This window comes from Spinacia oleracea, chromosome 6 (assembly GCF_020520425.1).
Source record: "Spinacia oleracea cultivar Varoflay chromosome 6, BTI_SOV_V1, whole genome shotgun sequence".
NCBI classification, from domain to species: domain Eukaryota; kingdom Viridiplantae; phylum Streptophyta; class Magnoliopsida; order Caryophyllales; family Amaranthaceae; genus Spinacia; species Spinacia oleracea.
Genome location: NC_079492.1, coordinates 120,169,394 through 120,187,429, shown reverse-complemented (window position 1 = coordinate 120,187,429; position 18,036 = coordinate 120,169,394). Strand labels below are relative to the sequence as shown.

The following is an 18,036-nucleotide window of genomic DNA, read 5'->3' as shown; positions in this document are numbered from 1 at the left end:
AAGACCGAGGATCTGTGTACGGTAGATCACCGATTCAAATCCCCCTTGACTCGCTCATTCACCCATTTGAAATTTGCATAATATTAATTTATTTTAGTTTAGGTTACATGACATCTACAAAGTATATTATCAAAATGAGTAGGAAAAAAAAAACCTTGAACAAACTCCATCATCTACTTTCGTATTCTATATCTGCAGCAATCCACACTCAACTGCATTCTAAAATATTTCTCAAGCCTTAACTACAGTCTACAGATCATCTGCTATAAAAGATGTAGAAAAGTGTTAGGGAATTGCCTGAACTCGACAGCTCTGCGGTTCAGCCTCATCGGAATCTTTGATCAGTTATTGCCAATTAGTAGTTGTAAACAGGCCTCATGATAGTCGTTTACATGGACTTTATACACTTAAGCTAGTGTCAAACAGAAATCATTAAAATCTAATGCAACATCATTCAAGGTCGTCTTCTAACAATGATATATGTATTGATGGTTTGCATTAATTTTTTTGTCAAATGGTCTAGTTAAGGATTTTAAGAAGATGAAAACCACATATATACAACGAATTACGAAATACTTCTACGGCGTATATTATTACAGAACTGCTAAAGAGTTGGGATTGTAACAACAGCTAGATAACCAGTTGAAGTCCCAACCCAAGCGATTAACATACATGGAAAAAAAAAAGAAAAAAAAAAGTAATAAGCCAAGAAGTAAGAGAATTACCGGCTTCAGTTACCAAGATGGTTGACGAATACTTTGACAGTGCGGAATTCCGTTTTGGGAAGCCGTACTGGTCGAACTCATAAACTTAGCCAAGAATTCAATCGAACAAGTTCTCACATAACTGGTATTCTTCCATGTGTTTGTTTCACGTGGTCCTAGAACATGAATACAAAGCAGCTCTAATACTATCACATTAATGAGAGTGCTTCCATCATCTCAACATCAGCATCACTATATCCTCTTAGACATCTTAATGTTATCGTCTTTAGCCGAGTCGAGAAACAAGCAGGAACAGAGTTTGGCTTATTCCATGTCATAGCCAGTTCCTCAGCCTTTTGAAGTAACGAAAACAATGTTCACCCTCCCAAGATGTACACGAAATATTTAATTCTTCCAATAGTGGGCAAGACTTGATCAATTTGGCAAAGTCCTGACAATCTTTAACCACCAACAGGCGAAAGATAAAGTTTCTTCATATTTGGAAAGCCCTATATCAGGATTCAGGAGCATTGAAATGATGTGTTCCACCGAGTTTGAGCTCTGCAAGAGATGAACATTGCAAAATACAAATTGGTAGTGAGAACGACTTTGACATGGAACAGAAAAAATTAACCTCGATTCGCTCAGGCCGGCTGCCAGTAACAAATAGTGGAGAATCAAGATTCAAAAAAGACACTTGATTTGATTCTTATTCACAAAACACAAACCAGATGTATGAACTTTCGACGAGGTAAGCTGTGGTTGACAGCAGAAAAGAAATATTCCAGGCTTTCCACCAAATTCGAGTATTGACTGATGATCAGGCGAGAGACTTGAGTCCAGAGGTAGCGCCATCTCGAAGACAAGACGGAGGAAGCAGCAGTAGATCAAGTGTATAGAGAGGATGTCAGACAGGATGCAGTCCGGAAGTGAGCTCAATCGATCATCATTATCCGTTGTCTCCGAATCCAGCCTCTCATCTCCTTCTCTGCTCATTTCTTTGATTACACTTTCGGGAAACAAAATTAATTAAAACCAAGAAGCTTCTCCTTGTACCTGCTGCAGCATTGACATGAGCCCAATGCACTTGTGCCACCATCTTCGCAAAAAGAGGAAGCCAAATGCTGTATTTCTGGCAAAACTAGCAGGGGCATTAGAAATGCCAAGAAGAACACCAACTAGTTGATAGGAATCCTCAAGTATCCATAGCTCAACGGAGAACATTGAGACAAACGAACGCTTCAGCGTGTAAGGAAGAACGACCATCAAAACTATCACTCTCAATTAAACCAGGGAATTAGAGTACGAAGTTTCATCAATTCGCAAGGAATGATGATTAGAACCTACATTTGAAGAGCCAAGATGAACACTCAACAAACCAAGAGGATTACTAAGTAAAGTCGAGCGAAATTGTTGGCCTCGAGGAACCTTCTACCAACACTAGAAACATAAGATAGGTTGTTAGACAACAAAAGTTATCAACACCAATCTTACAACAAACTACTCTAAGTGTAAGTCTGCTCATGATTCATACTTTTGCAGTTGGCATCTCCTTTATCAATCCAATCCAACCATCCAGGTTAAAGTTTGCCGTATTCCTGCATGTCCCCACCATAAACAAGCAATGGCTGCAGTGACTTTCTAGATTCAAATAATGTATGGCTACAGTCCTCAGCTCATTGCTGCAGATTAAGCTGTTGGAAATTTGGGAGACAGTATGCTTCTTTCGGGCCAATTCAAAGCTAAGTTCCATATACATCCACAGAGGTCCTAGGCATTCACATTGCACTCTACAATGTATGAAAGAACCTGCTGTGGACTAAACAACCACCTAGAGAGCCTACAGTAAGTTTCCAGCAGCAGCATCCTGCCTATCAACCATGTATAAAGTATCGGACTTATACCTTTTAACTTTGTTCATCATCTGCTAACAAAAATAGAAAAAAAAATGCAGGACATATTAATGACATTAAACCTCCTCATCTTTTGTGCATGTTTGATATGCAGCATGAAAACAGAAATACAGAAGCAGAATAACATGGAAAGACAATATCCTCATTTTTGTTATTGGCAACAGTATATACTTTTATATTCTAAAATAACAGGTATTGGAGTTAGTTTGGGCTTTTGCAAAGAGAACTTTAGCAAGATCCATAACTATTACACAAGTTGTTTCAATCCAAGGACACTCAGACAAATATGCTCAAATTTTTCAGGTTTAAAATACAAGGTCTAAGAAGATGATTATGAAGCTACTCTTTTACAACAAAAAATTTTGAAATCCATATTCGCAATCTGAAAGCACCAGCATTCTTTCCCTCATTCCTCTCTCTCTCACCAAGCAAAGCTTATAGGATTCATTCATCCAACATAGGGTGTCGAACTTTTCCTAATTCTGGTGCCAGAGCTACCCTTTCAACATACAACAATGACACTTGTGTAAAGGCAAGGTGACAGCTGAGATTCAAGGGAAGCAATGGGCTAACATAATGAATGAAGTACCTACAATTTTATATACTTCATTTTTATAGGTATGAGAACTTTGGTGATTATTAATTGTGTCAAAGATGATAAGATTATGGTTGCTGAAGGTTTATAGTCACCAGCCATGTTGCTGGTAGTTCCAAAATCCAAATGTTCTGCCGATGGGGCTGGATGGTAATTTAGGTACTCGTGAAGTTTGCTGGGGGGCAGGAGTATATAAAAGGGAAGCTGGGCTTTTTAGTTCCCTACGACATGGCAGATTTTACCTGGGAAGAGGTGCTAGTTGGTAGGAGGTGAAATGAGAAAGGTTAAGTAAAGGTATTTGTATTTGTCCCATTTAGTATTGACTATTGACAACATAAATGAACGCACACACCCCCATGCATAGAAGAGTGACGTATAAGGACTGATTGATTGCTTGAAATGTAAAATACCTAGTAGGCTAAAACAGCATAAAACAACTTCAAATACCAGAGGCTATCAATCAAGGGGACGGGATGAACTCCAGGATTTGCGGGGAGACCCCGACAAAATTAAGGCACGGCAGAAAGATTATAAACTGGATTATGATTCATAGTTTCACAAGGGCAGAAATTAACCAGAAAATAAAGGAGGAAGGAATTGCCAAATGAGTGGGCAGACATAAATAGAAAATGACAAGACTAATTTTACAACTCTAACCCGAGATATGTCTTTTCAACTTCTTCCTCTTAATGCTAGGATCACCAACTCTCCTCTCAGTTACAGGAACATTTTGCAAAGGATGATACTTCTTGGAATTTAGCTGTTCCTTTGCTTCTTCAAGCCTTCGTTTTTCATCTCTCTAATGAAAAACAAAAAGTTAAAAGACTTTTCATTTAAGAAAACAGCTGATGCTATTCATTAAGCAAAAGATCAACTCTTACATAAGTCTTCTCATGCACAACAACATGCTGCTTACAGAGCTTCAGCTCCATCTTAAGCGCATTGATCCGTGAATCAACAGGAACAGCACATTGCTCCACTATTTGTTTCTGTCTTCCCCGAACAACCTCTGGCTGCCACACATTTAAAGCTACAGAAGCTTGCCTAGAAGGTGTCAAGAGACTCATTAGAGTGGATAAATGTCCCTTACCATGTCAAATCTTTAGACATATGCTAACGCAACCAACAATTGATGATGCAAGAAAAGTAAACTACTAAAGAAACAATACAACTACATATCAATGACGTATTCAACAGAGATTTTGAATAAAACAAACGCCATAAACTCGGTTTGCACAACCCCTGATTGCTTAGTTCTTTCTCCCCTGCTCTAATTCACATTTGACATTTGACATTTGACAGTACCATAGGCAGATAATTAATAAACACTGTAAATTTGTGTTGCCGCGATTCAGTTAATTAGTTAATCCTGTGTCTAAACTAACTCAACTAAATATATATAAAAATGATAAAACCCATTCAATCAAATCAAATTAGGAAATTTGGGGTGGAATATTACCTGACCTTATGCAAATTCGACAATTCCGAAGCGACCGCCTTCATTCTGTCAGTCTCTTCAAGCCTACGCGTTCGCAATTCCTCAAGCTTTCTAGAATGTTCAGCAATCCGACTCTCAATCCTTAGCACAACTCGTGTATGTGCCGCTATCCTTTTCGCCTTATCTTTCTCATACCTAACAATTTTCACAATTCGAAACTCAATTGAATTCAAACCCATAGAGTTAAAATAAATTTTAAAACAAAAAAACAATTCAATTGGGAACCCTAAATTTCAGCCATGGGAGAGAGGTAGAGTGAGAGACCAAGATTTATAGAGTGATTTGGGGGAAAACGAAGAGGAAGACGATGAATTGTTGTTGGTGAGGCGAAGAGGGAAGTCGACGGAGAGCAAAGAGGACCAAAGCGAGGGTTCGTTGGCTATGCGATGAAGGCGTTTACAAGAGATTGCGATGCAGCACAAGTCTTTGAAGCTCAAACCATTGTCGTTGGAAATTTTTAAGGTTTTGACTCCTATTTCCAGGATTATCCGCCATAGTTCGTCTGGAAGGTCCGCCATTGTTAATTGCTTGGTTATTCAAGTGGTGTCAATGCTCATATTAACGCCAAAAAAATTTTAAAAGAGCCATTTATATTTACCTCCACCGATTCTTTTATGGAGTACCATAGAATGGTGTTTTTTTTTAATTAGTTAAATACGGAGTAGTTATGTTTTTTAATTCTACTTTAAATATGTTTAAGTTAGATAGGATTAGCGTGTATTTATAGTATTTTTCACATATTTTTATGTTATTTGCTAATTTCCACAACATAATGATTGTAGGAAAATGTAAATTTTTTGTTATCATTTATTGAAATGGTTTCGAATAATATCACTACATTTTTTTTTTTTTTTTGACAACATTCGAATAATATCACTACATCTTTAATTTGTCCATTTTCTACATATCATATAACATGCTTTTTAATTTATTAGTCAACAATTGTCTCAGCATATATGGATTACTAGTCTTATATGCACGCGATGCGTGCGAAATTATTTGAAAAACTTAAAATTGTATTATTACAACTACGAAAATGATAAAGGTCGCAACATGCGACCTTTAAGCCGTGTCACAATGATGACATGGCATGCTTATGTGTCATGATTTAAATTGGAAACTAAAATATTTAACTTATATAATCTATTATATACCTTTCAAAAAAAGGTAGGAAAATCTTAATATTCTAATTTGTTTCCTTCTTTACATTGATTACCTTTTTTATATATTTTTATAGTAAAAATATTGAATTGATAGTAAAAATATTTTGATGACGCATAGCCTACGTGGCGCCTATATGTACCAATGAAACTGCGACACGTAAGATTGCGACAACTAAATGTTGTCGCAACTTGCGACCTTTATCATCATCCTTACAACTAATCACAACAAATATTAGGCACAAAAATATTCACAAGTTCATATTTAAAAACATGAAGGTCATGCTATAAGTCAATTTTGCAATCTAAGTTCATATTTAACTAATCACAACTATTGCATCAATCAAAAAAAAAATCTATGTATGTAAATAATAATCAAAGTAATAAACATTTAATTAATCAGTTTTTTAAAATAATAAGTAATCAGATTTACATTAATACGTAATTGTGAAGAGCTGAGGGTATTTTCGTCTTTTAGTTGGTGGACACCAAAAGTGTGATTACGAAAATAACCCTCCCCTCTTGGCTTATATAATAGAGATAACATATATACAAGACATTAATTAGATATTGGCCCTGTTTGGCAATTGGCTGTTGGCTGTTGGCTGTCGGCTGTTTTACTTGGCTGGTTTGACTGGCTGTTCAAGTTGGCTGCTTTTGTTGGCTGTTTGACTATGGATTGGTTAAAAATATGTTTGGTAAAATCAGTTGTTGGCTGTTGGCTGTAGCTATGTAAAATGACATTTAAGGACATTTAATGTATTTTATTCATTTTTCAATACATACTTTGTATTATGTACGGAGTAAAACGTAATTACAAATAAATAAAATATAAATTTAAAAATAAATTACTTTATGCAATAGTATTAATAAATTTTTATTTTAATTAATAATTATGGAGTAATAATTAATAACTAATAATTAATAATAAATGATTAATAATTAATAATTAATAATAATAAATTAATAATAATTATTAATTATTAATTAATTATTAATAATTAATGATTAATTATTATTTATTAATTAATCATTAATAATTAATGATTAATTATTATTAATTAATAACTAATTATTTATTAATTATTCACTTTTAGTTATTAGTCATTAATTAATACGGAGTACTCCGTAATTATTAACTTTTAGTTATTAGTTATTAGTTATTAGTTATTAATTATTAGTTATTAATTATTAATTATTAATTATTAATTATTAATTGTTAATTGTTAATTGTTAATTGTTAATTGTTAATTGTTAATTATTAATTGTTAATTGTTAATTTAGATAGTGAAAAGCCAAAAGCCAACTCCAAAAAGCTAGTGTTACTAGCTTTTCATTTTTGGCGGAAAAGCTGGCTTTTCAGCAAGATAAAAAGCCAGTTACCAAACATATTTTTTGGCTGTTTGACCAGATTAAAAAGCCAACAGCCAAAAGCCAACCAAAAAGCCATCAAAAAGCCATTTGCGAAACAAGGCCATTATGTATGATTTACAAATACTAACAACCCAAAAAGGACGAAGAACACTATTATTAAAATATGATACTACGTACAACACACCATATCCAAATAAAATAAACTATTTCCGGATAGTTATTAAAAAAGAGTCAAACGGGCATACCCAAAACATGTAAATGTAAATAGTGCGTAAAAAATTATTTCATACACGTTTTAATCGGGGCATCGTCATGGGTAAACACTAGTTAGAAGATCAAAATTGTGTTAGGGGTGTTTGGTTGGAGTATTCAATTAAGGGTAAGGAGAACCGAAATGATTTTCTTTGTTGTGGTTCACTGATGTCATTTCCTTTTCACTATGTCCTAAAGTCTCTTCTAGGTTGATTCGCCATACCCCGAGTTCTCCTCCAACCCATAAAAAAAATGTTGACCACCATTGACCAACCTTATAACATCGTCCCACCATTTGCCATCCTCTACAGACCCCCACCACCCCTAATATCACCCCATTGTCGATCTACAGTGTAACGCCCCAACCTCTAATTCAATAATTAAAGCATAATTAGCAGCGGAATTAACCTAATTGGTCAGGGCATTACCTGCCGTAACTCCCTCTTGGGAATTACAAGGCAACCATCAATCATAAGATATTAAATCCCAAAAATTAATATAATAATCTTTAATATTACCAAAATAAAGTGCATAACTTACTACAAGTCTTTAATTAAACTATTAAAACATTAAGCATAAACTAAGTGAATATTATTGAAGTGAAATCCTCGCCACTACTCGTTCCCATCGTTCCCAACGGTACCTAAAACAGAAAACAAAATAACGGTGAGCCGAAGACTCAGTAACGAACTATTCTAGCGACGTAAATTCATTTCAATTCATTTTATTTAATAACACAGGGAGAATAGAATAATGTAAAACATTTTATAAAGTCCTTTATTTAGTTCATTTTCAACTTTTAGGGTGCACATGCTAGTCGTGGCAAGTATGACATGGTGGAACGTCTTCCACGATGGACCGCTGTCCATAAACATGGGGCCTTGGCCCGAAAACATGAGAGCCTTGGCTCAATGGGCGGATGCCCCATGGGTACATGCATGACCGAGAATCGTAACCTGTGAACATATACTGCCAAACGGACTAGGAATTTCACTTTCATTTATCATGTTTCGTTTAATTTTACGTTTTAGCCTTTTTACTTCAGTAGAAGTAACATAATTCCTTTAGATCATGAGATCATGATAAAACATCATTTAGATCCTGGGATCCATAAAATATCATTTCTTTCCTGGCATCATAGAGACATCATTTCATTCATGGTTTCTTATAAAGATCGTTTTATAAGAATTTCAATCAATCATATTATAATAAATAATTCAATCAAATCACATTTCATTTCCCGCAATTCATAAAACATGTCAAAGCATTCAATTCATAAATAAATCATAACATTGTATTTTCATAAACGCATTTATAAGGGAATTGCGGGTACTAGCAATAGCCGTTACCTCACTTCCGCGATTTGCTAAGGGTTTTCGTTGGTTCGTTCGTCCTGAGCTCCGAGTCCAATTTCTTTAAAAGTAGTAAATAATTGAATTAGTACTAAAATCGATAAATAGTTATAAAATCAATATTTTATAAATCATAAATTTTATAAGTAATGGATTTATAAATAACGAATTTTAATAAAACATAATTTCGAATTTAACGAAATATTATTATTATTAACCGAATTTTCGATCAAAATAGATATATATGCTTTATGAATCGATTTTCATGAACATATTATTTCATTTTTATTAATTCAAAATAGTGAATTGATTTTGGTAAATCCTGAAAATTAAATACATATTTCTACTTGAAAAATAATAAACAATTTGATTGGGAAAATAACTAAATTATCAAAATTTATCAAAGCAAGCAAATTAATAATTAGAATTTCTGAACATGCAATTCAGTTGGCAACTCACCCAAAAGCCCAAAGGGATTATGGCCCAAATTTTTAATGTGGGATTTTAAGGAGAATTAAGACCAAAATTAGAAACCAAAGTTTCTGGTTCTTTGGTTTCTGAAAAAGGGCACGAGTAGGGGAAGGGAAAGGGGCTGAAACAGGGGAGGGCGAAGCAGAGGAGAGCACGAGGAGGAAGAAGGGAGGTGGCTGGCTGGGCGGTGCGGGATGATGCGACGGTGATGGTGAGTGGTTGGCGGCGGCAGTACAGGCAAGAAAAGGAGGAGGGAGCGCGAGTAAGGGAAAAAGACAGGGGGGTTTGGGTGGCGTCGTGGGTGGTTGGGGAAAGTTACAGTAGTTTTCCGGCGAGGGTAAGGGTGGTGGTGGACTCGACTGGTGGTGGTGGTGACAGTGAGTGGGTGTCGCGGCTGCAGTTTGTGCAGGGTGAGGGCGGGAAGCAGGGGAAATTAAGGAGAGGGGAGGCAAGGCTACGGTGGTGATGCGGGGTGGTGCACGGTGGTCGAGTGACGCTAGGTGGTTGAGGTGATGGTGCTGGGAAGTGGTGGTGACGGTAGTGGCGGACGGTGGTCGTTTGCGGTGGCTCGAGCATAGGGAAGAAGCAAAGGGATTTTGAAACTGATTTTTGGTTGTGGTAAATTTGAGCAGAATGTTGTTCAATTTAAGAAGCTCACATGATACATCTATGAGTTTATGGTAGAGTGATGAAGAAGGGAAGTGCTTGGAGACCAAGGAATGTATCCAGACTAAGTTTAGGGAAAAAGGGAAGTCAAAAAGTGGGATTGTCTGGCAAGCTCCATGCTTGCCAGGTATGCTGTTTCACGTGCCAAAGAGGAGGAAGAAAATTGGATTTTGTTTCTCATTTGTGGTGTTAGGCTATTTTTTGTAGTTTAGAAATGTTATAAGTCTTCAGAAATTCTATTGCTATTTTTGGAAAATAATAAAAATATAAATGTTTAACTAAAATAATTCTTTATAAAATATCGTTAACGAAAATTAAATAAATTTTCGTTTACAAATTTATCGTTTAAAATAAATCATAAAAACATTTAAAATAACGAAATTCGATTATTCGTAATTATTTAAAACAAAATCAAGCTAATAAATATTTTTAATTTTAATAAAATCATGTTTAAAAATTTCGGGGTATTACATCCTTACCCCCTTAGAAAAAGTTTCGTCCTCGAAACTGGAGCTCAGTCGAACTTGTCATTCTTAAAATCATACGAGTCATATTTAATTGTTCTATTCGTCATTCACTAATCGAAAACATACATGTCATAACCAATCATTTGATTTCACGCATAAGCATGGTTGATACATTACACATTCACAGAAAACATGGAGATTCGTACATCATATCGTTCTTAGGCAACTATTTGAAGATATTTCGTTTTCGTTTTTTTTTTTTTTTTTTTTTTTATTAGGCTCCTTTTTACTGGAGGGATCTTGTCGTTGACTTTCATTACTTGATTCGTTTTGCTTTCGAACTTCGATCTTTTCTTCTACGCTAAGTAACTTTGTGGATTACGTTCGTTGCAAGGGTTCGAGTCCAATCATGTGACATGAATACATCGTTAGACATGTGACTTGTTACTTATCCTTTATATTCTTAAGTCGACAGACCTCGAATTTTGCAGATAATGCTAAGCAATCCAGAGTGCCTTTATCAGAAACAATCTAGCTCCCAGAAAACTCAGTTCAGCCTACATGGTCCTATAGATATGTCATTTGTTGATTTCCTAATCTCAATTTCATTGCAATCCTCAATCATTCTTTTCGAATTTCTAACATTCTATGATATCATCAAACTTATTGACAGATTAATACTTGATAACTTATTTTGGTAAAATTCCTCAAGATCTTATTCATGTGTCACCTCAGATGGGTCTTTCATCAAAACTCGTGTTGGGTTCATAACATTTCTGTTTAATCTCTTAGCTTCCTTAATAGAGGCATATCAATCATCTTTTAGTCCTTCAACATGCGTTTCTTTGATTTCACTTCAAAACAGTGATGTTCAATATTCTCTCTCCTTAGTCAAATTCTTTCAACAATGGAGGGCTCAACCCAAATTACGTGACTCGGTCCTTGAACATATCCTGGTTGAGATTTATACATATACTCAAAATATACGGTAGATACCTTAGCATAGATTAGTCTAGGTTGTTCACTCTAGATTGCCATTTCATAGTCTTCGAAACTACTTTCTTGCCAACTTGACATATTTCAAAACTTCACGAACTCCTGTATTTTCCTCAAATTTGTTCCTTAGGGTTCTCCATAATTCTGAAATTATCCATAGGTAGGTTTACTAAATGTATCAAAGCACGGGCCTTAATTGTGATTCATCAAGATCTCACATACAATTGATAATCCCAAAATAACTTCAGGTAACTTTATGGTATTTGGTTCACAACCTCTAGTATATTCTTAAAAGCTCAACGAACCTTCCAAAATAATTTGTACCAGTTTCATTGATACGGGACTCATGAACATAACTTGGCTTGATTCTCTATAACTTATACTCATACGCTATTGTTTCTTTATACTTAAGATTGGGGTTCCCAAGGTGACATTTTCACGTTATTATTCTTAGAATGATTTCCTCAAATTAAATCTTCTCATCTCATTGAAAACTAAAATCTTGTTCTCTTGTTAAAGGTCTATCATGGTTCCTTCTTGAATATATATTTGGGCACTTACTATGGGCAACTAAAATTTTCTCTATCTCAGTTTCTCCCCTAGTTGTCTGATTCCAATTTCAATCTTTTGCCTCTTAGTCATCGGAGTAATTTACTCCTATTCTTTCATACGCATAAATGTCAATCTTTTTCATAATCTCCAACCTATCATCCTTTCATTACATCCTCTAAATATGCCTGAACTTTCAGGTTACCTATTACTCACTATCCTACTCATGTCAACCGAATTGGTATAAACTCGAAACATGTATAACAAATAATAAATGAAGGAATACCAACGAGTATCATACAGAATAATTAGAAAAGAGAATTACAAGGACCATTGGTAACATTTCTGCCTTTTTCATGTGGTTTTGCCATAGAATCTACTCCAATCATGGGTTCCTAAAGCATGCTAACAATGTCATTGGTTCTATGTTTGTTGTCAATAGACGATCTTTTAGTACGTGTAGCTGATGGTGATAGCTCAGAATAATCTCGAACCTAATGGTCATGACTTCCACAACGATCATTTGTTCCTATTGCAAATCCTTAGTTCGTGCTTTCCTACTCTCATAATTCAAAGTTGGCATCGCATTCAAGCAAACGTTTCCTTTATCCTTAAGGAACTCGACTTCCATAACAAATATTTCCTTAGTCTCATCAATCAAAGTTGGTCTCGGTACTGACTTAACGCATTTAAACAAACATTTCCTTTATTCTTAACAACTTAACTTCTAGGTTTTACAGATCATCTTGGATGGCTCGTAGAAAGGTAAGATCGAATTTAGGTAAGATTTTGACTCAAGCATCTATAATAACATTAGCTTTTCTGGTAGGGTATTGTATATCAAGATCATAAGTAAGGTAGTTCTATTCAGGGACTTGGAGTTGGCGAGAGAATCATCTATGACCTTCCTGTTCCATTTCGACACATCATATTCCATGTTTAGAAGTATTAATATAAATAACAAATCTCTTAGTTCCGGATGGAAGGCAAGGATATAGGAAATTGTGATACGTCTCTTAAGTTCTGAAATTGCAGATTTACAATCATCATTCCCCACAAATTTGATATTCTTTCTAACCAATCGGATTGTGAGTAAGGCAACCTTAGAGAAATCTTAGATAAATTTTCGATAACCTTCAGCTAAACCCATAAAATTTCATACTTCAGGGAAATTGGTTGGTCTAGGGTATTCCACGATTGCTTTTACTTTCTCATGATCAACAGATACACCTTTCTCAAAAATAATATGACCTAAAAACGATATTTCCTTAATGCCAGAATTTACACTTTGACAACTTAGCATATAATTAGTTTTCAATCAACATATCTAACACTTTTCTCCGATGCTCCTCGTGTTCCTCATTACTCTTAGAATGTACCAAAATGTCATCAATGGAAACAACTACAAACTCATCAAGGTATGGTTTGATAATGCGGTTTATTACATCCATAGATACTGTTGATGCATTAGTTAACCCAAAAGGTATTGCAATAAACTTATGGTAACCATGATTGGTTCTAAAGGCTGTCCTTGGAATATCCTCAAGTTTTAATGCAAAGTTCATAGTATCACGACCTCAAATCTATTCTTGAAAATACTTATGTACTTCGAAGTTGATCAAACAAATCATCAATAAGGGGTAAATGATACTTGTCTAACTCTCTATAACCTATGCATAACCTCACAGTTTCATCATTCTTTTCCTCAAAAATATGACAGGGCTCCCAGAAGTGAAGCACTCAGTTGAAAATACCCTTATCCAAGTAAACCACTTGATTGTTTCTCGATTCTTTGCAACTCAATTGGTGTTACTCTATAGAGGCTTTAGAAATAGGGGTGAATCTTGTGATTACTTTAATGCTAAAGTCTAATTCACTCGGTGGAGGCATACTAGGTTTCTTTTCTGGAAAACATTTGCCTATTAAAAAAAACGATAGATGTATCGGTGATGGGTGATCGAAAACACTACAAGGATAACCAGAAAAACTCACCATCGGTCACTAGGGGTTTTCAAAACAGCGACAATTGGTTTTCTTCACTAACTTTTGTGATGAAATCCTATCCTTATTTGCCACCATGCCTCAAACAATTGATATTAGCTTCATATTCATTCAACCAATTCATTCCGAAAACTACATCAAATCTAGATAGGTCAACGGATAATAAAACTCAAATTTCTCTAACATCATTGGACAATTTCTCTACTAGAAAATAAAACATTCATAACTGCATCGATATGGCATAGTCCTAGTGCATAATGTGGTTATCATGGTGCTCGTTGCGAGCCCTTGGGGACATCATTCATAGTCTTGATAAGCAACATTCAACATAACATGTCTCAACAAATGGAAGCAAATAAATCATAGAAAATAAACCCGTTCATCCCGTTCCTACACTCACACTCATATTCATTTTAACTTAAGTAACATGATTTTAGAAAATTCTTTTTAACTCATTCCTTAAAACTCTTTACTTAAAGCCTAATGAATTCTGTTCGTGCGAAAACCCGTAAGGTTTAGCACTTATGGTTCAGAACCTTGGCTCTGAATACCAAACTGTAACGCCCCAACCTCTAATTCAATAATTAAAGCATAATTAGCAGCGGAATTAACCTAATTGGTCAGGGCATTACCTGCCGTAACTCCCTCTTGGGAATTACAAGGCAACCATCAATCATAAGATATTAAATCCCAAAAATTAATATAATAATCTTTAATATTACCAAAATAAAGTGCATAACTTACTACAAGTCTTTAATTAAACTATTAAAACATTAAGCATAAACTAAGTGAATATTATTGAAGTGAAATCCTCGCCACTACTCGTTCCCATCGTTCCCAACGGTACCTAAAACAGAAAACAAAATAACGGTGAGCCGAAGACTCAGTAACGAACTATTCTAGCGACGTAAATTCATTTCAATTCATTTTATTTAATAACACAGGGAGAATAGAATAATGTAAAACATTTTATAAAGTCCTTTATTTAGTTCATTTTCAACTTTTAGGGTGCACATGCTAGTCGTGGCAAGTATGACATGGTGGAACGTCTTCCACGATGGACCGCTGTCCATAAACATGGGGCCTTGGCCCGAAAACATGAGAGCCTTGGCTCAATGGGCGGATGCCCCATGGGTACATGCATGACCGAGAATCGTAACCTGTGAACATATACTGCCAAACGGACTAGGAATTTCACTTTCATTTATCATGTTTCGTTTAATTTTACGTTTTAGCCTTTTTACTTCAGTAGAAGTAACATAATTCCTTTAGATCATGAGATCATGATAAAACATCATTTAGATCCTGGGATCCATAAAATATCATTTCTTTCCTGGCATCATAGAGACATCATTTCATTCATGGTTTCTTATAAAGATCGTTTTATAAGAATTTCAATCAATCATATTATAATAAATAATTCAATCAAATCACATTTCATTTCCCGCAATTCATAAAACATGTCAAAGCATTCAATTCATAAATAAATCATAACATTGTATTTTCATAAACGCATTTATAAGGGAATTGCGGGTACTAGCAATAGCCGTTACCTCACTTCCGCGATTTGCTAAGGGTTTTCGTTGGTTCGTTCGTCCTGAGCTCCGAGTCCAATTTCTTTAAAAGTAGTAAATAATTGAATTAGTACTAAAATCGATAAATAGTTATAAAATCAATATTTTATAAATCATAAATTTTATAAGTAATGGATTTATAAATAACGAATTTTAATAAAACATAATTTCGAATTTAACGAAATATTATTATTATTAACCGAATTTTCGATCAAAATAGATATATATGCTTTATGAATCGATTTTCATGAACATATTATTTCATTTTTATTAATTCAAAATAGTGAATTGATTTTGGTAAATCCTGAAAATTAAATACATATTTCTACTTGAAAAATAATAAACAATTTGATTGGGAAAATAACTAAATTATCAAAATTTATTAAAGCAAGCAAATTAATAATTAGAATTTCTGAACATGCAATTCAGTTGGCAACTCACCCAAAAGCCCAAAGGGATTATGGCCCAAATTTTTAATGTGGGATTTTAAGGAGAATTAAGACCAAAATTAGAAACCAAAGTTTCTGGTTCTTTGGTTTCTGAAAAAGGGCACGAGTAGGGGAAGGGAAAGGGGCTGAAACAGGGGAGGGCGAAGCAGAGGAGAGCACGAGGAGGAAGAAGGGAGGTGGCTGGCTGGGCGGTGCGGGATGATGCGACGGTGATGGTGAGTGGTTGGCGGCGGCAGTACAGGCAAGAAAAGGAGGAGGGAGCGCGAGTAAGGGAAAAAGACAGGGGGGTTTGGGTGGCGTCGTGGGTGGTTGGGGAAAGTTACAGTAGTTTTCCGGCGAGGGTAAGGGTGGTGGTGGACTCGACTGGTGGTGGTGGTGACAGTGAGTGGGTGTCGCGGCTGCAGTTTGTGCAGGGTGAGGGCGGGAAGCAGGGGAAATTAAGGAGAGGGGAGGCAAGGCTACGGTGGTGATGCGGGGTGGTGCACGGTGGTCGAGTGACGCTAGGTGGTTGAGGTGATGGTGCTGGGAAGTGGTGGTGACGGTAGTGGCGGACGGTGGTCGTTTGCGGTGGCTCGAGCATAGGGAAGAAGCAAAGGGATTTTGAAACTGATTTTTGGTTGTGGTAAATTTGAGCAGAATGTTGTTCAATTTAAGAAGCTCACATGATACATCTATGAGTTTATGGTAGAGTGATGAAGAAGGGAAGTGCTTGGAGACCAAGGAATGTATCCAGACTAAGTTTAGGGAAAAAGGGAAGTCAAAAAGTGGGATTGTCTGGCAAGCTCCATGCTTGCCAGGTATGCTGTTTCACGTGCCAAAGAGGAGGAAGAAAATTGGATTTTGTTTCTCATTTGTGGTGTTAGGCTATTTTTTGTAGTTTAGAAATGTTATAAGTCTTCAGAAATTCTATTGCTATTTTTGGAAAATAATAAAAATATAAATGTTTAACTAAAATAATTCTTTATAAAATATCGTTAACGAAAATTAAATAAATTTTCGTTTACAAATTTATCGTTTAAAATAAATCATAAAAACATTTAAAATAACGAAATTCGATTATTCGTAATTATTTAAAACAAAATCAAGCTAATAAATATTTTTAATTTTAATAAAATCATGTTTAAAAATTTCGGGGTATTACATACAGCCTCGAAACCACCGCACCGTCGAGCCACCATCTAGACCCAGCAACACTACCTGAAACAACCATATGAACCACCGTCCACTACAGACCCCATCGTCGGTCCACCACCTCGAAACCACCACCATTGTGAACCACCACCCAAATCCAGCGACACTACCTGCAAACAACATTTTCCACACTGAAAACCACCTCAAAACATCCCAAAACCAAAATCACCAAGAAATCCACCTGAAAAATCTCAACCAAGATATTTTTTAAAAAAATAGATATTTCGGAAAAATATCAATGATTTTATATTAGTAATTATGTCTTCAAATTACCAATATTAGAAAGATTATGATTCGGTTGAATGGCTTTTTATTGAATATCTATTGCTCTTTCTTGGATTTCCTAGACTATTTGTTGAATGGATCATGGAATGCTTATAGCTTCAAGGTTAATTTGTTCTTTGGAGTTGAAATAGCTACCCATCTTTTGTAGGTGGGTATAGCTTCAAGGTTAATGGTTTAGTGACAGACTCTTTTAAAGCAAAAAGGGGTATACGGCAAGGAGATCCTATCTCTCCATATTTATTTGTCATTCGTATGGAGTATCTAAATCTGTGTATGAATCTGCTTCGTGAGAATTCTGATTTCAAGTTTCACCCACGGTGCAAAAAATTGAAGCAAATTCACATGTGCTTTGCCAATGATATTCTTCTCTTTTCTAGCGGTGATGCTAATTCAGTCAAGCAATTCAAGTCAAGTGCGGAGATTTTTTGAGCGAAAAAATCACTCACGAGTATAACTTTTCCCATTAACGTAATCACTCTTAACAGATACCGCTAAATGATAATATTTTTTATTTTTAATAAAATACGTGTGCTAATAAA

At 35.3% G+C, this 18,036-nt stretch overlaps 1 protein-coding gene and 2 long non-coding RNA genes across 5 annotated transcripts; all 3 read right to left on the bottom strand.

Annotated features, from left to right (window-relative positions):
* Positions 1–821: 821 nt before the first annotated feature.
* LOC110797636 (F-box protein SKIP24) lies at positions 822–5,324 on the bottom strand. 3 transcript variants are annotated; one of them, XR_002535901.2, is made up of 6 exons: positions 4,975–5,322; positions 4,672–4,845; positions 4,094–4,256; positions 3,870–4,011; positions 1,433–2,628; positions 822–1,265 (listed from the first exon to the last, which is right to left on the bottom strand). XR_002535901.2 is itself a non-coding variant. In XM_022002741.2 (5 exons), exons 1-5 carry the CDS (start codon positions 5,226–5,228, stop codon positions 2,612–2,614), a joined length of 750 nt encoding a protein of 249 aa, XP_021858433.1. In that variant the 5' UTR covers positions 5,229–5,322; the 3' UTR covers positions 822–2,611. The 3 variants fall into 3 exon arrangements, 2 of the variants coding, with proteins under 2 accessions (XP_021858433.1, XP_021858434.1); XM_022002741.2 differs by having other exon boundaries at positions 822–2,628; XM_022002742.2 differs by lacking the exons at positions 822–1,265; positions 1,433–2,628 and having other exon boundaries at positions 3,732–4,011; positions 4,975–5,324.
* A 2,665-nt stretch (positions 5,325–7,989) lies between these two features.
* LOC130464421 (uncharacterized) lies at positions 7,990–10,234 on the bottom strand. The gene is made up of 3 exons (XR_008924821.1): positions 9,308–10,234; positions 8,846–8,909; positions 7,990–8,139 (listed from the first exon to the last, which is right to left on the bottom strand). It is a non-coding gene; the product is annotated as an uncharacterized lncRNA (long non-coding RNA).
* A 4,447-nt stretch (positions 10,235–14,681) lies between these two features.
* Positions 14,682–16,937, bottom strand: LOC130464420 (uncharacterized). The gene is made up of 3 exons (XR_008924820.1): positions 16,014–16,937; positions 15,552–15,615; positions 14,682–14,845 (listed from the first exon to the last, which is right to left on the bottom strand). It is a non-coding gene; the product is annotated as an uncharacterized lncRNA (long non-coding RNA).
* Between the last annotated feature and the right edge of the window lie 1,099 nt (positions 16,938–18,036).